This window comes from Balaenoptera physalus (assembly GCF_965194825.1).
Source record: "Balaenoptera physalus genome assembly, chromosome: 7".
NCBI classification, from domain to species: domain Eukaryota; kingdom Metazoa; phylum Chordata; class Mammalia; order Artiodactyla; family Balaenopteridae; genus Balaenoptera; species Balaenoptera physalus.
In genome coordinates, this window is record NC_138886.1 from 57,122,845 (window position 1) to 57,148,446 (window position 25,602).

Here is a 25,602-nt window from a genome sequence, read left to right on the forward strand (position 1 = left end):
ACAACAGAGTTACCCTCTTCCTCCACCTTATAGGGCTAGAAACAGTTGAGCAGAGTGAGTTTTGTTTTATCACATGGTACAAGGAAGTGCCTAGTTTCCAAGCACAATTATAATTAATGAGATTCAGTGAGACCAGGAAAGGAGAGAATCAGGCTTTGTTCTCACGTGGCTCGGAATGATGGAACTGGAACCATGTTGAACACTGATAAGCCATTCTCTGCCTGCCAGGTGGCAGCTGAGTTGCTGCTCATTGCAATAGAACACCTGCTGGGGTGTCACAGGGGAGGGGGTGATGAGCTAAATTTCAGAATTGTTGGGAAAGAAAATACTTCCACACACAACATTTTAACATTCCTAAAATGGTAACTGAATTGCAGTGTGTGCACCTGTATTTATACAGTGTGTCTCCTGTATGTTTCCACACAAGTGCATACTCACATATTCATTTATCAACATTTTAGGACTGAAATGAACCAAGGTAACTGAATGAATCAGTGAGTTATATATTTGATAGTCTAGCATTGAGTAGACAAGTTAAAAAAAAAAAACACTGAAAAATTTAGCTTCACTGTATTTCTATAGCTCATGGTGTGTTTTGTATGCTTTGGTGATTATAAAAAAACCAAATTTCTGTAATCTGAAAATTAGGAATGGACTGAATACATTTTTCATCTTTGCTTTTAGGCTGCTGGCTTATTTACCCAAGCTAGTTTAATTATATTTGAAAATGCACTCACTCACTCATACATACTTATATATTATACATATATTTGAATAACTATTTGGTAGAAATTTTACTATTAAATGGAATGCAGTTAATTGAATGTTTTCTAAGTATTATGAAAGGATAATTGGTGAATACTATCAACTCTTTAGCAACAAGAATTCATAATATTCAGCGTGTGTTATCAAAGTTTTTATAGCTCTAACTTGAAAAATGTCAGTTATGATAGTCCTGTTATATAATTCCAGTAATGTGAATTTTTAAAGTATTAAAATATACGTAGTGAATGCTAATAAGAACAAATTTATTTGAATAACATAAAACAAAGACATCTTCAAATAGAATATAATTTCTTTGATTATAGACTGAATGATTGAACTACATTGGCAGAAGGTCACACCCTGTTTAGAAAATTCTTTTAAAAGTCTCCTGAAAAACTAATAAAGGATTAAGTAAAGGATCTGGGGGGACTTCTTTTATAGCTCGGACATCATAACATTTTTTCTTTTTTTTTTTAATAGGAAATATATTTTAACTGTATTTGCAATTTGGGAAGTCTTATAATTGGGAAATATTATATGTTTTCTACCCTGCAGATCACCCAGGAGGCTGGCGAATTTATGATCACTTTCCCATATGGCTACCATGCTGGTTTTAATCATGGTTTCAACTGTGCAGAATCTACAAATTTTGCTACTGTCAGATGGATTGACTATGGGAAAGTTGCTAAATTGGTAAGTTATGTCTCAAACGCTTAAATTAAATGTGTATTCTGATTATTATAGTGGGAAAGCTAAGAGCACGTGCAGCATTTATTTTTTTCCTCAATGATGTATGCTTGTCACCATAGTAATTTATTCCAGACAGATATATTTATTTTACATAGGCTATATTAACATTTGTAGCAATGTTTTCCTGTTTTGAGATTAACGTGGAACAGTTTACTTTGAGAGGTAATTTTATGCAACCAGTGCTTTGTTTCTTAAGGCCACCAGTTGTTTTTTCGTGAGATTTTCCAGTGGCTCCGTGTGACTCCATATTAGGTAGATGTGGCTCCTTCCATGTTAGAATTCAGTCCATAGCTTAGAAAACAACTATTTACAGAGGAAAGTGGTAAAATTGTTAACAAGAGGTTAAGGGAGGATGGTAAGAAGAAATAATTAAAACTGCCTTTAGTGCAGAAATGAATTTTTTGAAAGTAATAGTATAGAATGTATTTTAACAAGTAATATATCTTAATGCTAAATTTGGTATAAAAATTTGCATCTCCTACTCAGTATATTTAATTTAGTTCACAAACTGTGTATTTTCATTCACAAGCAACTTGTGTTAAATTTCATTAATTGCCCCCCTGCAGCGTTAAATAGAGGACATCTTCAAAGTGATGGTAGCTTCTATTAGGTTGCTTCCTTTCCTGTGGATTTTAAGGCAGATGTACAGGCTGGCAGAGGGCAGTTTCTTAATGAAACTGTGTGTTTTACTACAGAGTATGTAAAATTGACGTATATTTGGTGGAAAATGGCACATACAGCCAATGTAGCCTTATCTTGGCCACTGCGTGGTGCAGGCAAATATTATTCATTCTACATTGATAAAACTTTCATGTGGAACCATTGAGTGAACTTGGATAGAAATATATTCAGGGAAGACAACTCTAGGTTTATTTTACACAGGTATTTAGAAAATTGCATAATATATTAAAATAAAAGTATAGCAGCTCAGAAAGCATTTGAATGAATTTGTGACATAAAAGAAATCTCCTGCTATTAGAAGACTTTCTCTGCTCTAAGTAATTTTTATTTATGAGGAGTAATTTAGAAAGGAGCAGAACTGAACTACTTCTTTCCCTTACGCATCCTTCATATTACAATAAACCTAATAAAAAAACAGAAAGCCCGGTGTACGTACCTTGGTCAGCTACTGCTGTGCTTTTGCAGAAAAGTAATGCTTGTATCTGCATCGAAACAGTGTCATAGCCCTGAGGTTATAACAAGGTATGTTATTTTATGGTTTGCATCTTTAATCATTGACATAATAAGTCAGCTATCCCAGCTGTTCAGTCACCAGAAAAATTAGTTGGTTCTTGTTTACTACAGCTTTCAGTTCTAGTTCTGAGTATCGGCTTCTTCCCAAGACTAAAATGTCCTGAGTGCATTTCCACCTTCCCGGGTGGTCAGAGTGGGAGTGGAGTGTGACCAAGTAAGAGAGGTCAGGAGTGGTCCTCTCTGAGGTCTCAGCTGATGGAGCCCAGACCTGTGGGGCTGTTAGGAAGCAGAGCCCCATGGTGGAAGAGGCAGGGATTTGAGGCCCAGCTCGTCTTCTTGCTAGCCAGAGAACATCAGGAAAGTCATTTCTTCTTTTTGTTTCTTCCTATAAATTAAAAATTCCTCTCTACCTCATAGATTTGTTGTGAGGAAAAAAACTTAGGTATGTGGATACCCACTCATGCTGTGTTGATTTATATCATTCAACTTAGTCAGGGGATATGACTGTCTGGGTTCTGGTTTTTTTTACTGGGTACAAAATGTTCAATGGCTATAATGCAGTTTTGGCCGGTTAATTTAAAATTGTAATTACATGTGTTTGAGATGTTTCTAGGTGTTGTCTCCACTCTTTCCTTACTTTTGGTGAGGTGGTGCTATTCTGAGAATGTATTAGTTTTCCATTGCAGCTATAGCAAATTACCATAAAATTAGTGGTTTCAAACAATACTCTTGTACTGTTTCGTAGTCCTGTAGGTTATACATTTGACATTGGTCTAACCAGCAAAAGTCAGGGTGCTTGCAGGGCTGCATTCCTTACTGGAGATTCTGACGAAGAATCCACTTCCTTGCTCGGTGAGATTGTTGGTAGAATTCAGTTCCTGGCAGTTGTAGGACTGAGTTCCTGTTTCCTTGCTGCCTGTCAACCAGGTCTTTGCTCCTAGAGGCCTCTCTCAGGTCCTTGCTGTGGTCCCCTAGATTTCAGAGCAAGCAATCCACAAAATCCTTTTTGTCATAAAAAATAACATATTCACAGATTGCAGGAACTAGGACATGGATATCTTTGCTGTTAGGGGTGGAACCGAGTTGGGGAGTGTGTGGGCGTCAGCATTCTACCTACCACAGAGAGCTTCAACTGATAACTGACACGGTGACGTATTAAGAATCTACTTTGGGACTTCCCTGGTGGTGCAGTGGTTAAGAATCCACCTGCCAATGCAGGGGACACAGGTTCGAGCCCTGGTCCGGGAAGATCCCACATGCCACGTAGCAACTAAGCCCGTGTGCCACAACTACTGAGCCTGCACTCTAGAGCCCGTGAGCCACAAATACTGAGCCTGCATGCCACAACTACTGAAGCCCTCACGCCTAGAGCCCATGCTCTGCAACAAGAGAAACCACCGCAGTGAGAAGCCTGTGCACTGCAACGAAGAGTAGCCTCCGCTCACTGCAACTAGAGAAAGCCTGTGCACAGCAACGAAAACCCAACAGAGCCAAAAATAAATAAATTAAAAAAAATAAAATAAAAGAATCTACTTTGATTCGTGTAACGAATTTTGGTTATTCTGCATAAAAATAGGAAACTAATCTTGGATACAATTTTGAATGTTTCACTAAAACATCCTTAGGCTTTCTTAAATTTATTCCTCAGTATTAATGTTTTTCTTGGCTATTCTAAATTGTTTGCTTACATTATAATGTGCTGTGATGGCATTTTGAGGGAAGATTTTATTTTATCATTTATTTGACACATATTTTTATTGATTTTCAAGTCTGTTTCTTTAGGGAACCATATAATTTACTATATAGTGTGTGTGTGTATGTACGTGTGTGTGTGAACATGTGTAATTTTTAATCTTAGGAAAATTTGTAAATTGGGCAGTTTTTGTATTTTGCTGGGGACAAATGTAATGTATAGTGAATTAATTATGAATTGTACTTAAAGACTTTTAACTTTGATGATGGCCAGATTGGTTAGTCTTAATTCTTTGTCTTCTTCAATTCATTCTAAATGATAACTATTTAAAAAACAGTAATTTTTCACGAGTGATGATGAGTTATGCATTTAGGGGGGATAATTTAAAAAATAATGGCATACTTTTTATAGTTGAAGCACTGGGGAATGACATCTGCTTTACCTGTCGCATGTTGATTTGAGTATATAAAAGCATCTGATAAAGTGTCTGTGGTGTGGCATTAATTAATTAACGTGGTGCAGAGTGAAGGATCTCTACTGATAATATTTCATATATTACAAACCAATATTTCTAATTTCATAACATAGACAAGAGCTGTTAGGAGAGGTTATTTTTTTAAATTAATTTATTTTATTTATTTGGCTGCATCGGGCCTTAGTTGCGGCACTCGGGATCCTCGTAGTGGCATGTGGGATCTTTCATGGCAGCACGCGGGCTTCTCTCTAGTTGTGGCGCTCAGGCTTCAGAGCGCGTGGGCTCTGTAGTTGTGGCACTCAGGCTCAGTAGTTGCAGCATGCAGGATCTTAGTTCCCTGACCAGGGATCGAACCTGTGTCCCCTGAATTGGAAGGTGGATTCTTAACCACTGGACCACCAGGGAAGTCCCCAAGAGGTTATTTTTTAATTTAAAAAATAATTTTGGAAAGATAACCCCAGGTTCACTGATATTATTGGTGGTCTTTGTTTAACAGCCAGCAGGCTTTGGTTAATAGGAACCTTTTAAGCCATTCAAGTGGCTTAATGTAGATAGGGACAGAGCTCTATTTTTTCAGGTAATGCTTGTCTGCTCTATACCAGGCACCATGTATGTTTCTGTGAATTCATCACTTGGAGGCTGACCTATTTGATGGGAGCCAGAAGTGAGGGTAGAGTTGGCACTGCAAGGGATCCAGGACTGCTTCCTTTGTTGTTGGCTACTTGACCTCTGGTGGCATCTCTGGAGCAGGACAGGAGGTGGGGTTTCTGTGGATTTCCTTTGAATGTATTACTGACCTCTTGGTATGTGGTATTGGTTCATGAAACCTTCCCTTTGTTTAAAGTGTAGCTTACATTGACTAGAACTTCCATGCCATTATTTGTGGTGATCCCAAATACTCGTCTTCCAAATTTCAGCAAATTCCTGAACCTTTGATATTCTCAGCTAAATAATAATAATAACAACAATAATTATTATGTGGATATTCCACTGCCTGTCGGTATATTCCCTGTATTCTAGCACTTAGTCCAGACGGCTCTTTATTATAGTATCTACCCAAACTGCCTCACCTCTCACATAAGGCTTTTTTTGTGCCTAGATTGTGGAGAAGGTCTTTAGAAAACAGGCATAGGTAGAAATGAGCCATGATAGCAACTTAATTTGACTATCCTTGTTTCTAAAAATTCCTGCTAATACCATTGGCCTTGCCATTCCTCTTGTTTCTGTCTTTCCCTCTCTTCTCTTTAGGATCATTCAGCTGTTTTTTGCCTTGACCTAGTAAATACAGCAAGCCAAATCCTGCATGATACTCCAGAAGAGAAGGGCCTTGCCTTAAGAGGGCCCACCTACCAAAGAAAGCGGTTATATAATTTCCCCCCCATTTAATTTATCAGAATTAAGGTTTTCACTGAAAAAAATTGAGAGGAATGTTCCAGGTGGCCGCATGCCCATATGCCTACTTATAGGCGGAGTTCAGCTTTGGTGGGTGCCCGGCGAGTTTCTTCTCTGGAACAGGAATTGTGCTACATGATTATACAAAAGGACTTGTTTTCCTTGTCTTCAAGGAGCGTTCATAAAGAGCAGAAGGGCTTTTAATAAACCTCCATTTGCAAAGCTATAGTATGCGTGGAACATATCATCCAGTTATTTTAGGCATTTTTCTAGCTTTGAATATCAGAGTAATCTAGAGTGAAACACTGTATATTTTTTTCTAGTAGAGATTTAAAAATATCTACCAGATTGCATAGCAGTTGAACTAAGATATTGGTGTATATTCGAGATGAATGTTTTCTGTTCCTGGAACGTTCTTTCTGTCTGTGGTGAAATGGAGTCCGTGGTAACTTCTGTGCAGCAGCTGTGGTGGCATTCACAGGTCTGCTTCCTAGCTAGGACGGATCAGAGAGCTGGCCTGCAGGTTGTATTTCATTTTTCCGTTTGGTGGGATGAAATGCAGTTGTTTTGATGTTAGGTTTGATGGATTTGTTTGCCACTGCATTCATTAGCTTCACATCAGAAAACTGACAGGCTGTTAAATGAAACTTTGGCTTAGATTTTCAGCTTGACTGTTTGGAGACATTTGTGAAGATATTATGTTTTTGTGTTGCAGCAGCCTCCAGCACTATGATTGTCTCTAAGGGAAGAAAAGTTATTTACTGTACTGATTTTCTTGAGTAAAAACGAATCATTGTCTGGGGGACAGTCATATCTAGCCTACACCATCAGAAGCAGTGTATTTATGACAGTGTGTGCAGCGTGAGAGACTTATCTATGGCATGATAAATAACATTATCTTCTTGGAAGGAAAGGTAATAGTTGGTGACTCCAAAATGATATCTCATATTTTACATAAATTTTATTTTAAGTGATAATCTATTAACATGATATGCCAGAAAGCTGAAAAATTGCACTGCAGAGCTGGGAATGTTCTCTTATGAACTCCAAGAGCATTACTTCACTATCTAACTTTAAAGCATTCGGACATTTGAATTCTCAAACGTTTGAACAAGTTTAAAAAGAGATGATAGAATGTTGAAATTGATTTCCTTTTAATCTGGAAGGGATTTCAACTATTAAATTGTCTTTCATGCAAGAACCATGATATGGGTTCATTTTATTTTATATTTCAATCCTTCTCTAAAATTAAATTTGGTTTTTCCTAAATCAGGTAGCAATTGTCCTAAAAAAATCTTTAATCTTGGGCAGTCTTTATTAAAGCAATCAGCAATCATTTTAACAGTGAGTCTCTAGGTTATATTTTAATATGCTTTAGATCGTAGAATACCAGTATAGTGACATTTCTCTATTCTTACAGCTTGTGAAGGAAAGAAAATGTAGACAGTGTTGCACATTGCTCATTTAACAGTTCTTGGCATTCTGATTTTAAGTGTCTGGTATGGCATATAAAATATGAACTTCGGGAGTTTAGTGATTTTATTCTGCATTTTATCTTTTTACCTCTACTTTGTCTCTGTTTCCTGAGTCCTGGTGGTACAACATAGCAGTGCTGATGAGTGACTCTCCTCTGCCTTTTTTACAGAGCTTAAAGGAAAGAAGAGAAAATACTATGAAAATACCAAGAAAATACCATGTAGAGAAAAAGAAGCATACAAAGTCATGTCTTTAGGAGTTTGTACTCTAACTGGGAAGTTAGTATTTATGTATCAAGAAGAGGTATTAAGAAAGAAAATAGTCACATTATGTCCCCATTTTATTCTGATGAAGTATTGAGTTGTGGGATTCAGAAAATCTGAGACTTCAAGTAGTATACTAGGAGAGCCAATTGATTAGTATATATTGTGTCTGCAGGAGAGATATTTGGGGCTTGAGTCCTCAGAGATAGGGAGCCTGATTTCATTCAGTGCTAATTTAAATTTGCTAGATTATGGGATTTGAATGGAACTAGGTATATGGTTTATGACACTGATGTTTAGTTGCTAACCTGAAATCAAGGTAATATCTGTTTTTGAGGCTTTAGTTAACTCAATACCTTAAAAAAAAGTAAATTGGCTTTTTGAATAATGTGTACACTGTACTGAGAAAAATTAATTTGTCTTTAAGCCATGCTACTTTCATCTAGTTTGATAGTAGTAGTAGCCGACATTGTTCACAATCTGCCAGGCGTTGTGCAGGGCACTTCACACATGTTACTTCTTGCCATCTCAGAGATAATGCATCTTCTGTCTTCTACTAGCCCCCTTTCTCAAACCAAGGAGTTGGGATGATGCCTAAAATGAGGATGGTGAGGTTGAGATTAGAGGCAGAAGGTTGGCCCCCTAGTGCCCCATATCCTTCTGGATTCATCTCCTTGGATGCGGTGGATTAAACAGGTGCCAGCCAAGTATGTGATTTGTAGGATCACTTTTAAAATACTTGAGGCTTCAGAATGATCCTGTCCCACGTAAGTTGTAGTTGACAATCACCACCAGGTGGTGGTGATTCTCTCTGGCATTTGGGGGAAAAAAAGGTTCTTTGCTTCCTTCTTCATTTTGAGGAGTGAGGGGGATCCTGAGGCATCAGTCTGGACAAAAAGGTGTGTACGTAGAGAATCAGAACAAAGTTTAGTATGCTCCTACCTTGACGTATTTCATGATTATCAGGGACTTAATTTTATTGAAGCACTTTTTGAAGCTTTGGGGAATTTTTTGTTTACCATTTCTTTTGCCTTTTCCATGTTTTTTTTTTTTTTTTTCCAGTGTTTATAACAGTAAACACAGTAAAAAAATTCCGTAAAAGGCTGTGTCCTAGATAAGTGTCTGGAGAAGACGGTAGAAGTCGGGAGTGAGTATTCTGGCCAGTGGTGATCCAGAATTCTAGGAGAGTAGTGGGAAGAACACCTTGGCGGTATTTGAGGGAAGCAGGTTGGCCAGCCCCTCGAGGGAACAAAGGGATAATGGGAGAATCATTTGGGCTCTGGGCACCCCCAGCATTTATAAACAACAGATTTCCTGGTTCCCCACAGCTTCTCATTCTCTCCCACACAGGGTTTACTGTGTTTTCCTCCTTCTGTAACTACCACTGAGAAGACAAGCAGTGGTTTATCTAATAAGGGGTGGTTTCCTCGCTTGAGGGGTTTGCAGCCAGGTGGCCCCAGGGTTGGTGCAGCTCAGCAGTGTCATGAGGTCTCATGCTCTTCCCCTCCTTCTGTCTTATTCTCCTCCGTGGGAGGGTATTTATTAGCAAGCTTGCCACTATAGCTGTGCTTACTCCAGACGTGTTTCTTCCAGGGAGGAAGGAGGGGGACAATGCAGGAATGTGGCTCACCCACGTCCCTCTACCTGGGAGGAAAATCTTTCCTTGAACCCTACCTGAAAAAACTCTTATATCTCATGGCCAACCCAAACCATAAGGAAGCTAGGAAAGTAAATGGCAGGTCATTTTGGGAGAGCACCTGTTATGTGCTGGGCCCTGTGCTTCAGTTAAGAAAGTAAACAAGACATGTGTGGTCTCTGTCTGGTCGATCGATCCACATTTAGAGTCTACAGCAGCTGTTCTCAACCCTGCGGAGCTTTAAAAGCATGGACCCACCCAGACCAATAGGATAAGAATCTCTGGTGAAGGGATACGGCATTTGCGTTTTAAAAATCCCCCTAGGTGAGCCTGGTGGATGCTTTGGGTTGAGAACCACTGGTCTTTAGTGAATTAAATAGGCCTTTGTTGTTTGGGTTGATGTTTTCTTTTTTACATTTCAGCTAAAGGTTCACTGGCAGCTCTATCAAACAGACCAAAATAATTATAAATGCAAGTTATATATAAATGTAATGTATAAATTTACCACATTTATAAATTTTCTTCTGAGAACCTAAAGCTTTCCAGTCCATATGTGACATCCATTTTTACAACTTAACTCATCGCGTCAATTCAGATGATGAAAGCTAAGATTTCATAGCAGGAAGGGAAATGATCGATTTGGAAGGTTTTCGGACAACCTAAGAAAAAGGAAACATGGACCATTAAAATAAAGTCAGTTCTTCTAACACCAATAAGCTGATTTTCTTTGGGAAAATCACTTTGCCTTGCTAAGACTGTACTGTTGAAATAGTGGTCCTGTTCCTAAATTTATTCAAAAGCTGTGGTGGAAATGTCCACATGTTGGTTAGGAGGCAGCATGGCGAGGGGTAAAGAGAGCACAGTTTGTAGCTAGTGGGGCTGGATTTGAATATGGGGACGACTGCTTGCTAGTGATTAATCCTAGCAAGGATTCACTTGATAACTTTATGATCTGGTTGCTAATTGTTTGTTCTTACAAGTACCTCCCTCAAAAGATCTATATAATCTTTTGATTCAATGCTGTAACTTACAGAAAAAGCTAGTTATAGGAGGACTCGGGAAAACTTCTCAGGTGGGGTCTGAACCCTTGGCCTAGCCACATAGTGATTTTTCTTTCTCAGTGGAAGAGCTAAGTGTGAATTAAGACTTCTTATATAAGGCATGCCAACCAAGGTCACTGTTCCCTTTCCTTCAAGATACTTGTTCTCTGCTGATTGAACAAAAGCAACATGTGCAGATGCCCAGTTTGAAGTTTGATGTAGGCATCTTGCCTACTTGATCATTTGCTGTGACCTCTTTGAATCAAAAGAGAGCTTTAATGGGATTTCACTGAGGTCAGTGGCTATAATTAGACTTTAATCTGTGGATCCACAGTGTATCCTCCCTCTGCTGTGAGCAAGATGATAGAAAGCGTGAATACACCTCTCTTCAGAACTGCTTGTCAGGACTGTAGCCCGGAAATTCCCACGGGGGCTGTAGCCCCGGAACACTCTCTCACCAGAGCCCCTTCTCAAGCAGAAGGTTGAAAGTAATGAGGGTAGTAGCTGAACAGGGTGTTGATATTTAAATATCAAAGGGAATAAAGAATGGGTGAAGAAACCCCTGATTAATCTCTATTACTGTTTTAACAGTTCTACACTTCCGCAATTAGAAGAATCAGAGCGTTAGCCGATTCAAAGAGGAAAGGTGCCCCCAGTTAGGCAGACCCTAAAAAAGTCTGATATAATATAGAAGCCCAGTGCTTGGTTCTCTCCCTCTTTCAGCCATGCCCAGTATTTTAAATTTACTATGCTTTTATTCCCTACAAACTAGGCCTAGTAATATTTTTTTTGCCTCTTTCCGAAACGAGGAAGGTAAAGCAAGAGTATCTTCTGGACATTCCAGATACTCTGGAGGGATGATTTCCAACATGATAGCTTAGAGCACTGATGGATTCTTTGTGGCTCTATCTGTGATATTTAGTACTCACAGCTCATTCCATCTGGCATTATTTTTGTCTTTCATTTGTATTGATCAGCTTGCTGATCCTGCCAAGTGCTGTCCTTAAGGGAGAGCAATATCAATACTTGTGTGCCTCTTGCTTATAATGCTGAGTGCAGTTTTACAATGGTGTTATGTTTCTCTTACTGTCTGATATTTTGATTTTTATCATACTTGAGTATGACCAATGAATAAGTAGCTAAGTAAGGGAAGTTTCAAATTAGTGTTAAAAATATGAAGAAATAAAATCGTAATATTGGGGAACTGTCTATTTTATAATCATAAATAGCAGTATTTTGGCAGATAGGGGATGAGGATTGTATGTATATATTTTACCAGTATTGCTATTATTTTATAGTCTTTTAGTAAAAGGCTAGAAAAACATTAAGGAAGAAAAATTTAGCATGCCTTGTGTTCCATGTATAATATCAAAGTTAGTTTTATAAAACTATATGTTGTATCTTCCTTCAAGATGCTTCATTAGAAATATACCTCAAGTAGTTATTGAGATTCCATGATCTGCTTAGTATTGCCATCAGGATCACTCCTGACGTGACACAGGGTAGTGGAGGCGACTGACACTTTGGAGAGTAACAGACTGTCTTGAATCCCTCTCAGGCTGTGTGTAATTCTGCTGAGCTTCATTTTCCTCTTATATTAGGGAGGCACTGTTGTGCATTGAAGGCGGACAAGTTCAAGGCTTGGCCAGGCTCTGAGTTGAATTCTGCCTTTTCCTTTTACTAACTGTGTGATTGGAGCAAGTACTTAATTAACCTCTTTAAATACCTTTTTCCCATATGTAAAATGGAGATTATAGCCTCTTTAAGTTGTTCTGAAAAATAAATGAAATTAAATCTGTAAGGAGCCTTGCAGAGTTGTGGTGGGGACTGGATAGATGTGTGGTGGGTTAGGATTGTGTTTCTTCTGCATCTTTCTTGCAGAATTCCAGTTTGGGGAATTGACCTTGGCTCAGTGGTGGGCCTGGCTGGTCTAAGAGAATTCCCGTTTCCTTTTCCAGCGATGATGGATCAGATCAGTGGACCAATCTTGGCCAGATAGAAAGGAGGAGGAGGGTAGGATTGGTGGAGAAATAGAGGAAAACGCCAGCTTGCCCTAGGAGAGTAATGGGAGGCTCGTCTCTCTAGATGAGGACAAGGAAGCGCTGAAGTCTCCAGCCTGCGATCTTAAGGGGACCAGACCTAGCTTAAAACCCATGCTATGGACACCAGGTTAGGGAGCTGAAAGGCTTCTGTTTAAAATCGAAGCCTGGAGAAAGCAGGCCAGTGTTTTATTTTTCATAACTCTGTCAGAAATACAAGTGTTTGTTGCTCCATCTCCAGGGTATTTCTTTCCTTACTAAAAGTGTTTTGATGGCTAATTTGAGTGCAAGCAAACAAAAACCCAACCCAATCACACAGACCCGTGTTAGAATTCTGGTTCTGTGTGTGGTACTTGTGTAACCTGCCTCTGTGAGCCATAGTTTTCCTACCTGTAAAGAGGGCTTTAACTGGTGCCACACCAGGATGGGGGCCACAGTGGGGGCAGGCACCTAGCACCATGCCTTTCTCACTGAGTACATTTTTAAAAAGCCGTTCATCATGGTCATTTCTAAGTCAGGGAACTCCCTAATACTATTTGGGGAAGACTGGTGGGGTTCAGGCCTGAGGTGCTGAGAAACAGTGGCTATGGGGATAGTATTTGCAGCATACGTGCTAACAGCAGGCTGGGCAGATGGATTGCTTTATATATTTCTACTGAATTCTCACATCCATTCACTTTTACTTTCTGCCAAAATGAGGGCAGCATTTGGAGTTCTGTGGGCCAGATTGCCAAGAGGAGGAATTTGAAGGAGCTGTTGCTTATGTGTTCAAAAACATACTGTGGCTCTTGGGCCCTCTGTTGAATTCGAAAGACCATGTGTTGTAAATTCTTGGAAAGAAAACCATCATGGACGTTGTAGATTCCTGCTAAGTTTGACTCTCATCCAGACATGGCTTTTACATACTGCATGCATATTTGAATTAAGATAAAAGAATAGGTTGTTTCCAGCAACTTTCTAAATTTTCATAAACTATATTTTTATACGGCTTAGTCATAATTTTCAGTGTTTCTTATATTCCCAGTTCTCAGGAATGTGTATCCTGTCCTTTAATTTTAAGTATTAATTAACAAAAAATTGGACTGTTCTGATAACTATTGAAATAGCATGAAAACCTGTTTCTTTGAAAACTGAAAAATTGTTCAAACTTCAGTAGTATTCATAGTAATACTGAAGGATTTTTTTTTTCTTATCATATTAGTAAAGACATAAGGAAAACTCTCATTACTCTTGAGAATGTACTTGTTAGAGTGATCACTTTGCACTTCTGTTGGTGGTGGTGTAATTGGGATAAGTATCCTGAAAAGCAGGCAGGTAATATGTATCAATACCCCTCAACATCTCCATGCCCTTTGATCCATTTCTTACATTCCTAGGAAATAATTGGAAATGCAGGCAGAAGTACACTTAAAAAGATGATTGTTGTAGTGCTAGTTTTATCAGCAAAAATTGAATTATAACTAATATGTCCAATGATATGGGAATCATTGAGTAAATTATGGTGTGCCATGTACTAGAATCCTTTTAATTTTACAGAAAATTATTTGAAAGGAAATCATGATGGCTCTTAGTATTGTTACCTGTTGTTAAAATGTATAAAAAATTAGTATATGTCCATGGCTAAAAAAATTAGAGTACAGAAAAATATTTAATGGCACCCTTTCTAGCCCCTTCCTTAAAGGTAAAACCTTTTAACAACTCCTTGTATATCCTTTCAAAAATATTAGCATATGTCTCTCTCTGTCTTTTAAAAAATGTACACAAAGTTAATCAATGCTGTTCACATTGTTTTCCAATGTCTTTAAACAGCTTTCCTTTTAATACATCTTTCATTTATGGCAAGTAAAACATTTAGAGTGTAAATATTTATTAGAAAAATCTTCTAGCTTATCCCAGTAGAGTAGGACAGGTGGTTGCCGTAGATATTTTGTGTGGGCCATCACAGAACCACAGTAGTGCATAAGAGTTCATTGCACAGATCTCGTTAACAAATCAGGACTTTGAAAACGAATGCCTTAGTTCATTGCTCTGTTTCCCTTCCCCCCCCTCCCCCGTGCAGAGCAGATGGCTAGGTGGACCTGGAGCACTTGCACGTTTCCAGCCCTGTCTTTGTTGACGGGCCCTGCCTGCACCAGCATCTCAGCTTATTCCACCACAGTTAATACTGGGAGATAGTTAATGCCATCATAGTTTCTGTTTTACTGAATGACAGCATTTCTAACCCGTGTCCTCATACTTGAAAGATTGGATTGGTTAAGTAAATTTTAATAAGTTCCTTTAGAATTGCATTTCTCCGTCCTCATAAAGGATTATCCCAGTGAATTTGGAAGACACGACAGGAAAAAGTAACTGAGTGACTTTTGTCAGCAGTTATGTGATAATGGGAAATTGAAATAGGAATGGCACAAAGAGGGGATAAAACCCAGCCTGGTTGCTACGTACAGATGTAGGCAAGAAAGGATACATAAAATAAGAAAATGCCAACTGCAATAATCATAAAGGACACTCTAGATTTAAAACACGTACATGAAGTAAGACAATCAGGAAGTTATTGCCCATTGTTTCAAGAGAGCAGATGGTGCTTAAAATATCCCTTAATTTTATGTCATTCTTAAAAGCAAACAACCAAAGAGCATATACAAGCTATATTTAAAAAGTTAAGTGCAAACTTTTCTATTTTGGGGGAATGCTAGAGTAGAGCTGAAGAAGAACAAAAGTAGCATTAAATCTGCCAATAAAGATACACATTGGAGGCTGTCTTGGCAGGGGATTGGAGGCATAGATGAGCGGAAAGATAACCAAGAGAGCAGTAATCCAAACCCTGCTCAGCTCCTGTGTGAAACTCTTCTCTGTGAACATATTTTCCCTCTCATTGGCTCTAGTAAGTGACTTGATGTTTAAGTTTTGAAATGTCTAGATTATGTCTCTAAAACCACATCCATTTAGGTACATGGTCATAATTTTTAGAAAACGTGATTTCATACTTTAGTATTTCACATTTGATTAGAGAGAATTTTAGGAAGGTTTTTTGAATTTTGGTGCTGTTTACACTCAGGACCTTCTGAATTAGTGCTGGATCATAGATCCTGAAGTGTTTAGTTTGAGTAAGCATGACCAAGGCCTCTCAATAGATAAACTGCTGTTCTCAGATTTGTACACGGTTTACACTATAGCAGTGTGTCTTAAAAGGCATTTCTGTAGTGTAGTTGCCTTATGATCAATTCATGGTGCTTTTTTGCCCAGTTACTACACAGACGTATTTGTGTAGAGATGGAAGGGGTCTGTGGCACCTCAATAGAGATGGAAGGTGTCTGTGGCAAAGTTAAGTCAGTCTGTGATATATACTCAGCCGCTCAGGGCTGGACTGAAAAGTGAACACAGATTCCTTTACAGTTCCCGTTTACCACTTTACTGTTTGTTCTCATCGGTGATCCTGCCTGTCAGAGCAGCCTAAGTGAAAGTGAAGACAAGGAATTGGAAGCTCAGATCCATATTTCTAGAAGTATCCACTCTTTGAGTTGTGCAGTGGAGAATCTGAAGTCCATACTCAGTTACTGAGTAACTGATGGAGCTACTTACCGGGAAAATTGGGGCGATGCAGTTCACTGTGTTTTCAAAGAAACATTTTGAGGTTGGGAAGTTTACAAACCTAGAATTTCAATAAGCACATGTAGAGTTTAGGTTTTATTAGATTGATATAATGCAGTTTGGGCTGATTTCATTCTAAGAGATCCCCCTTTCCCCCTGTTTATATTCTGCATTTACCTTTTGGAACTGATCGACATGATAGCAGATTGAATCAGACTTTATAATTCTTAGACTTTATAATCATTAAGCTTTGAAGTAAATGGTGCTTCTTATTTAAGGAAATTCCACAGGATAAAGCCGAACAGGTACCACTATGGAAGGGATTGTCTTCAGTGGATATCATGTGTTCAGCTCCTAGATGCTTATTGTCTTAATAGGGTCTGTGGACAAAGTAGTCCTCAGTGTAACAGTGGTTCTGGGCCTTCTGCTTCAATGTGTTTGTCTCTGAAGCAGAAGGCCTGGAACCACTAATCAGTGTCCACCAAATTTCTTAAGACTGGCATTCAGTTTAATTCAACATCTGTTAATTACCTGCTGTGTAATGACCTGTGATGGACTTCTGGGAGGAGGCCCCAGTTATCCTGAATACTGTGGGTGCATAGAGAGTCAGTTTGATGAGATCTTGGACCCACTTCCCTAAACCAGGCTTTCTGTCATGCATATAAGAATATTAAAAAAAACTGGGGGCTTCCCTGGTGGCGCAGTGGTTGAGAGTCTGCCTGCCGATGCAGGGAACACGGGTTTGAGCCCTGGTCTCGGAAGATCCCACATGCCGCGGAGCAACTAGGCCTGTGAGCCACAATTACTGAGCCTGCGTGTCTGCAGCCTGTGCTCCGCAACCAGAGAGGCCGCGATAGTGAGAGGCCCACGCACCGCGATGAAGAGTGGCCCCCACTTGTCGCAACGAGAGAAAGCCCTCGCACAGAAACGAAGACCCAACACAGCCATAAACAGATAAATAAATAAATAAATACATAATTGGAAAGAAAAAAAAAGGAATATTATCAAATATATAATTTTACATTTTGCTTATATTTTTATTGTTTTTGAATATTTTCTCATGCCACTTCAGCATTCTCAAAAATACTATTTAAAATAGCTGAGGGGGCTTCCCTGGTGGTGCAGTGGTTGAGAATCTGCCTGCCAATGCAGGGGACACGGGTTCAAGCCCTGGTCTGGGAAGATCCCACATGCCACGGAGCAACTGGGCCCGTGAGCCACAATTACTGAGCCTGCGCGTCTGGAGCCTGTGCTCCGCAACAAGAGAGGCCGCGATAGTGAGAGGCCCGCGCACCACGATGAAGAGTGGTCCCTGCTTGCCACAACTGGAGAGAGCCCTCGCACAGAAACGAAGACCCAACACAGCCATGAATAAATAAATTAATAAAATAGCTGAGGGGCTTCCCTGGTGGCACAGTGGTTAAGAATCCGCCTGCCAGTGCAGGGGACATGGGGTCGAGCCCTGGCCTGAGAAGATCCCACATGCCGCAGAGCAACAAAGCCCGTGCGCCACAACTACTGAGCCCGCGTGCCACAACTACTGAAGCCCGCGCGCGTAGAGCCCGTGCTGCACAACAAGAGAAGCCGCCACAATGAGAAGCCCACGCACCTCAACAAAGAGTAGCCCCTGCTTGCTGCAACTAGAGAAAGCCTGCGCGCAGCAACGAAGACCCAACACAGCCAAAAATAAATAAATAAAATAAATAAATTTATTTAAAAAAATAGCTGAGTATTTTATCCTATGAATGTACCCTAATTTAACCGTTTACCTATTGTTATGGAGTTTGGTTATTTACAGATTTCAGTATTACAGATTACACTCTGTAGTAAAGAGCTTTATGAATTCATTACTGTCCAACTCTCTTTTTTCTCAAGAGATATAATTTTAGAAGGGTAATTTTTTTTTTCTGTTTAAGGATTCTTTTTTTTTTTAACATCTTTATTGGAGTATAATTGCTTTACTATGGTGTGTTAGTTTCTACTTTATAACAAAGTGAATCAGCTATACATATACATATATCCCCATATCTCCTCCCTCTTGCGTCTCCCTCCCACCCTCCCTATCCCACCCCTCTAGGTGGTCACAACGCACCAAGCTGATCTCCCTGTGCTATGTGGCTGCTTCCCACTAGCTATCTGTTTTACATTTGGTAGTGTATTAAGTCCCTGCCAGTCTCTCACTTCATCCCAGCTTCCCCTTCCCCTTCCCCTTCCCCGTGTCCTCAAGTCCATTCTCTATGACTGCGTCTTTATTACTACCCTGCCCCTAGGTTCTTCATAACAATTTTTTTTTTTTTAAGATTCCACATATATATGTTAGCATACGGTATTTGTTTTTCTCTTTCTGACTTAGTTCACTCTGTACGACAGACTCTAGGTCCATCCACCTCACTACAAATAACTCAATTTCATTTCTTTTTATGGCTGAGTAATATAGAAGGGTAATTATTGAATCAAATAGTTTTTGGATACAGGTTGTCACATTGTTTCCAGAATTTTTACTCACAGGTCACAAAAAAATTATCTTTTGCCAACACTGAGATTGTTATTAAAATAATTTTCCTTTTTTAAAGGAAAAGCATAATTGTATTTTTTTGAATTTTATTTTATTTTACGTTTTTATACAGCAGGTTCTTATTAGTTATTATACATATTGGTGTATATATGTCAATCCATAATCTTGTTTTTTATTTTCATTTTAAAAATTACTAAGGAACTTGAATAATTTTAATTGCTTATATTTTCTATTCATATTTTAATATTCAAAATATTATTATGAATATTATTATGAATTAAGGATAAGAACCTTTGGCTTTATTTTCCACAAACATTATTCCCAGTTTGTTTGCTTTTAAATTGTATTGGAGTATATTTTGTGTTTTTATTTACAGGAGTCAGTGTTTGCTTATGGCCCAAGGATTGAGCCTGTGTTCCTTTTTTCCTCTTAGCTGCCACTATACACCCACCTGGACCTTCTTTTTTCCAAATATTGACAGTGGAACGGGCGTAGCCTTCCTAATTCCCACTCTGTTCCTGCAGCAAATTGTAGATGTCATTTGTATTAAGATTTGTACTGCTAGTAACTGCAGGGCAACAGAGGATTGAGAGTCACACTTTGTGGGAGTCTCAGAGGTTTTAGGTCAGATTATGTCCTATCTACCTCATAGGGATAAGGATGTCTTTCCCCTGGTTCCTCTGTCTGTGCAGTTGAATAAGGAGGTCTTTACTGTTTCCAGGTTCTTGACCTACATTTTTCAGCTCCACTGCCCAGTTTTTACCCTCTTATGCTTCAGCTTTGCTTTATTGCGCTCTTTTCCCTAAACAGGTTTACACTGCATACGTTATTGATTACATGTGGAAAGATGTCTTGAAAAAGCTTGCAGAAATTCTAACATCCTTCGAAGTTCAGCTTAGTATCCCTTCTCTCCCATGAAGCCTTTCTTGGGGCAGCTATATTCTTTTAATTGTGTCCTTGCTTATCTCTCTTCCCTGGACCTACCTCTGTTAAATAGATGCTTTTTATTGGATTCATCTTCGCAGAGCAGGACATGTTATCTTGTCTCAAGGGGTCAAGAGAAAGTGTTTCTCTGCTTGCCATTCCCAGATGCAATGACTATGAAACCAAACCTAGTCCAAACACAGTGATCTTGATTTGAGGTAAACGCTGGGAAAGCAATCAGTGAGGAAATTACAGTCTTGGGGAAACAGAAATAGGACACAGAGGGAAATGGGTATTCAACACAGTCAAGACACAACTGTAGATTGAATGTTCATTCATTCACTAAGCTATACATTTAACAGAGGATGATAAACTCTTTGGGACTGGGCAGTTTGCAAGGGGGGAAAAACTTGATAAAGATCAGTTCCAATCTAGATGTGTGGTTTTTACAAAGCCTGTGTGTAGAGATGTGCAGACAGTAGAGTAAGTGCTTCTGTAAATTTAATAGGAAGGAGCCTAATGACAGCTTGGGTGTTTGTGACTGTGCTGTTCATTAATAAACCTTCAGAGTAAATTTATAACTAAGTGAAAGGAGGACAAAGCTAGCCTATTTTATGGCATTTGTATGTTATGGTTTAAGCCCCACGGCAGAACTAATCACTGGAGTTGTATGGATTACTGAACAAAGATGAGGAACTTTGAACTTCAAGGAAAGGTGCTATTTATAGAGTTAATTGTATTTTCAGTTGGGGATTTTAGCTGTGGCTTAAAACAAGCCATATATTGAGGAAAGATCAATGGGATGCTATATGGTTGCAAAAGAATGTCATTCTTGGGGTTACATGCTTATTATTTTTATGAGACTTTGATAGTTCTTTACTATAAGGAGAATATTTTTGAATAGTAAAAAACATATCAATACTCAAATATATGATATGTGTTTTCCTTCTGTATAGGTACAGCTTTTGGTTTTTAAAGATCTTTCCTTGAGTCACTGAAAAAGGTTGGCATTACATGTTTTTATGTACTTAATTGTGTACAGCTATAGACTCAAGTGGGTTTTAAAATCAAGTTGCTTCTAAATGTTAGTTTGGCAAAAATAAAAACTGCCCTGCATTTCTACTGTGCAGCTGCTAAAAATAGTGGAATACATCTGTATGTACTGATACAACAAAGATCTCCAAAATATATTGTGAAGTAAAAAACAAAAAGCTAGTTAATGTGTACTTTGTATAGTGTGAAGCTATGTTTCTAAAAACAGTCTTTAAAAAAATGTAAATAGTTAGAAAAAGAAATGAAAGGATTCATACGGTTAATTATGGTGGCCTTTGGCCAGTGGAGTGAATTTGAGGTGTGTAAAACAGGGACCCTCACCTTTTATGCACTCTACTTCTGTGTTGTTGGAGACTTTTTTCTTTTTCTTTCTTTCTTTCTTTTTTTTTTTAAAACAAGACTGCTTTCATATATTATTTTGTGCTATTTAAAAAATATCCAATAAAATTATTTCTTACAGTTTTCAGTAGTATCTTTGTATGGAGAGCCCTAATGTCTAATGTCTAAATGTGTCTCATAGATACATGGTAGAGATATTCTGAAATCTCTCTGCTTCAGGATATTTAGCTTGTAACCAAAATTTCACTGTGAAGGAGGAGGTGATAAATATATGTGTCTATACATGCTCATAGTACTTTTTTTTTTTTTTTTTTAAAGTGACTCAGCCCTTGCAGTGTTGTTTTGGGAGGTCACCACTCTTTTTTTAAAAAAAATTAATTTAATTAATTAATTTATTTTTGGCTGTTTTGGGTCTTTGTTGCTGTGCGTGGGCTTTCTCTAGTTGCGGCGAGTGGGGGCTACTCTTTGTTGCGGTGCACGGGCTTCTCACTGCGGTGGCTTCTCTTGTGGAGCATGGGCTCTAGGCATGTGGGCTCAGTAGTTGTGGCACGCGGGCTCAGTAGTTGTGGCTTACGGGCTCTAGAGCGCAGGCTCAGTAGTTGTGGCTCACAGGCTCTAGAGCGCAGGCTCAGTAGTTGTGGCACACGGGCTTAGTTGCTCCGCGGCATGTGGGATCTTCCCGGACCAGGGCTTGAACCCGTGTTCCCTGCATTGGCAGGCGGATTCTTAACCACTGCGCCACCAGGGAAGTCCCCCTTATAGTCCTTTTTCTTTTTTTTTACGATTCCCTGGGATCATCCTTCTTTTTTTTTTTTTATTCAAACAGAAAGTCACAAAAATTATAATCATCCTCATCAGTTCACTCAGTCCCATGTCCCCCTTATAGTACTTTTAAAACGTTTAAAACTTTATCCTATAATTACTGATTGATGTGCAATTAAGGTGACATTCCTCATTGATTGCAAAATGGAAATAAACAACATTGATACACATTCAAACAATTGTTGAAAGAATTAAAGTGGAAATTTGCCTTGAAATTATTTTCAGATAGAATATGTGTTCTGTATTTGTTGTAGTAAAAAAGCCTGAAATTGCATAATGGCTTTTTCTAAGACATATACCATGTGTGTGTTTGTCTTTCCCATATAATCCAAACTCACTAGCAGATTCTGTAAATTGTATCATGGACTATGGTGCTTAAATATTAATGTATTTTATTTTGTTCTCAAAGTGAAGATTCATGGACAGTGTGTATCATTCACCAGCAGAGGGCAGTGTCTCTTCACAATTTTTTTTTCCTGCAAAGTCCTTTGGAATGAGTGGGTTTCCCTCCTAGCATTTGACCTAATTTGAGGTATAGAGATGTAGAAGATATTATTGATTATGAATTTGTAATAGATATGTTTTATATGGAAGAGAAGATGATAAAATCGATGTAACTTAATGTAGGAAGGGGTATTTATACTCTTGTTTATATTCCTTCTGGATTAGTTGTTTCTTAAAAGAAATGCTCATTTTATGTGTAGGAAGCATTTAGCCGAAAATATCATCAAATTGAAGTGCTTTCTTTTGTGAAATGAAGTTATAATTCCCCCAGATCTATTGCAAGCTGTTCATGGGTTTGGTTCCTACATGTTGTATAGTTTGGCCACTGTGCAAAGGGAGAGCATGTCCCCCCCCCCCCCCCACCAAAAAAAAAACAACACACACACACACTCTCAGCACAAACATATTTATTTGGAGGAAACTTACATGCTGACAAAGTAGCAGTGTAAGTCCCCGCAGGTCCTATTCTCCCAGGGTGAGGTGGACTTGAATTGGGGAGTATTGCCGGGAAAGGGCTTCAGTGGAAGGATCCAGCCTGGACCCTGTCATGTTGTGCTCCCTTATTTACAGAGAACCAGGAGCAAAACACGTGACCAGGAACGGCAGGAGATTCCTAGGCTAGGAAGTAGTCTTCATGTGAAGAGGTGACACTTAATTTAGACTGCCTGGGCTTGAATCCTGGGTTGGTTGCTTGTAGGTAGTATCATTTTGGACAAGACATGTATAATTTGGGATAATAATACCATGTCATATAGGTTACTTGTAAGAACTAAATCAGGTAATTCATATAAATTTCTGGAATAGTGACCGACACAGGGCATGTAATAAATGTCTCTTTTCTCTCATGAGGTTTTGACATTTATTAAACTTTAGAAAGCAATTTGGGATCCCCATCTTCTCAAATTGTGCCATGGCAGTGACCATCAGTGCATTTCTGTATTTTGCTTCCCAGATCTGCCCCAGGAACTGGTTGTAAGCCAGCGCTCCTTGTTCTGAAATAACACCTTTGGTGGGTGCAGATCTAATACCATGTCACTGTTGGGCAACTATCATTGAAATACATACCAGCCATGCCATGTTAACTGTCTTTCAGAATAAACTGTGAAGGTACCCAACATGGGGATGCATTCTTATCATCCGTGTTCTGAGGGATTTCAAATGGGTCAAAATATTTATTCTTTGGTTTTCATTTGGCTGTGTCCAGAACATACCAAAGGGCTGTAGTTCTAGAATAAATTTTTATCTGTCATACATCAGGGACAGAGACTATCTGGGAGAAAGGTTCAGTGTCGAGACACCTGTTCTAAAACATCCCCCCACCCCCAACTGATCCCTTTCTTTCTTTTTAAAATAAAGCAAGACGATGAAAGATTTTGAAAATACAAAACTCTACTTGAGAGTATTTATAAGTAAAAAAATGTAATTCTTTAATTTGCTGGATATGAACACCCAGAGGAAGAAGGGTTTGTTCTTAGTCCAACTCTGGCCCTACATTTGTGGAAGGATGTCCTTTATTCTGCGGCTGTGGCTAAGAGAGCAGGTGTACAAATGCAGGTGGGAGAAAGGGGACAGAGAGCTGCAAAGATCAACACTTGCCCTCCCGACGCGCTTGGTCCACACAAAAAGGCTCGAGCATGCAACAGGTTTCTTTACTTCCACAGATCATTAATCTGGATGTGTTATGACTCTCTGATCTAGCACATCCAGAGGCATTAATGCGTTGGGGATAGAAATTTAATTTGAGGGCTTCCCTGGTGGTGCAGTGGTTGGGAGTCTGCCTGCCAATGCAGGGGACACGGGTTCGAGCCCTGGTCTGGGAAGATCCCACATGCCGCAGAGCAACTGGGCCCGTGAGCCACAATTGCTGAGCCTGCGCGTCTGGAGCCTGTGCTCCGCAACAGGAGAGGCCGCGATGGTGAGAGGCCTGCGCACCGCGATGAAGAGTGGTCCCCACTTGCCACAACTGGAGAAAGCCCTCGCACAGAAACGAAGACCCAACACAGCCATAAATAAATTAAAAAATAAATAAATAAATAAAAATTAAAAAAAAAAAATTTAATTTGATAAACTCAAGGTATTCAGCAGTGGCCATGAAAAATCACCAGAGATATAGATGGATCTTTGCCACTGTGAGATGTTTCAAAGATTTCTTCTATTAAATGCTGTTTCCAAAATGATAAAATGCTCTTCAGTTTTTTTTATATAAAATAACATACCTTAAATATATATAATTTTATTAAAAAATATAAAAACGCAAATAAAAATTGAGGTAAAAGACCTTGGGTAAATTTTATAAGATGTGAAAGAGCAACATAAATCAGAATAGAGAAACAAGAAGGAACTTGAAATAAAATTAAAAATCATTTCACAAAAAAATAATTAAAACTCAAAAGTAAGTTTCTGTTTGTACTTTTTATATAGCAATCTTTGTACACCATTTAATGAAACAAGTACTTATATTGAATGAAATACGTACTTATATTTTAAAACCTTCAGTATTTTAGGGTAATTTCCATAGAGAAAAAGAGGGTGAGGTTGGAGGGCAAGTGAGGGAAAATAAGTTGAGATTTCCATCTCACATCCAAACAAAATTCTGTATGGCTGAAATATTTCACATGTTAAACATTTTAGAAGAAAATTTAGGGGAATATTTATCTGATCTTTGGGTTGAGGAGGACTTTCCAAGCAGGACACCATTGCTGGATGCCATGAAGGAAAAGATGGTGAGATTGGAATTACATTTTAAAAAGTTGCAAACTAAATAAACAAGTGTACTACTGGCATTACCTGAGAGATAGTGGATTAATGTCCTTAATAGGGTGCACCTCCAGTTAATCCCTCAATGCTGCTTAATAGCAAATTAGTTGAAAAAGAAAGTCAAATATTGATATAATTTGAGGCAGAATGTGAAATTTACAGGAGTATTTAAAATAAAACTGGATAATTTAGGGAAATTTGGCACATCTGGGATGCTGCTTGGTCTTTACCTTCTGATTGCATGAGGCTACGAGCTTTTCTTCTTTGCCATTAGGTGTACTTCAGCAGGCAAGTTTGAGAGGTGGCACCACATGAAGAACCTCTCATTCTTGTCATTAGTAATTACCGTGGCTAAAATTCAGTGAGTGTTTACTCTG

General features: G+C 38.8%; 1 protein-coding gene across 10 annotated transcripts in view; it reads left to right on the top strand.

Annotated features, from left to right (window-relative positions):
- The window catches only part of KDM4C (lysine demethylase 4C), a 431,040-nt gene that overhangs the window by 142,983 nt on the left and 262,455 nt on the right, over positions 1-25,602 (top strand). For 9 of the 10 annotated variants that reach the window (XM_082470884.1, XM_082470885.1, XM_082470880.1 and 6 more), the window contains one exon: positions 1,321-1,458. In XM_082470884.1, coding sequence (XP_082327010.1) covers positions 1,321-1,458 — 138 coding nt within the window. Of the gene's footprint in view, positions 1-1,320; positions 1,459-7,914; positions 8,824-25,602 lie in introns of those variants that run through there. The other variant, XM_082470881.1, reaches the window with a different exon arrangement.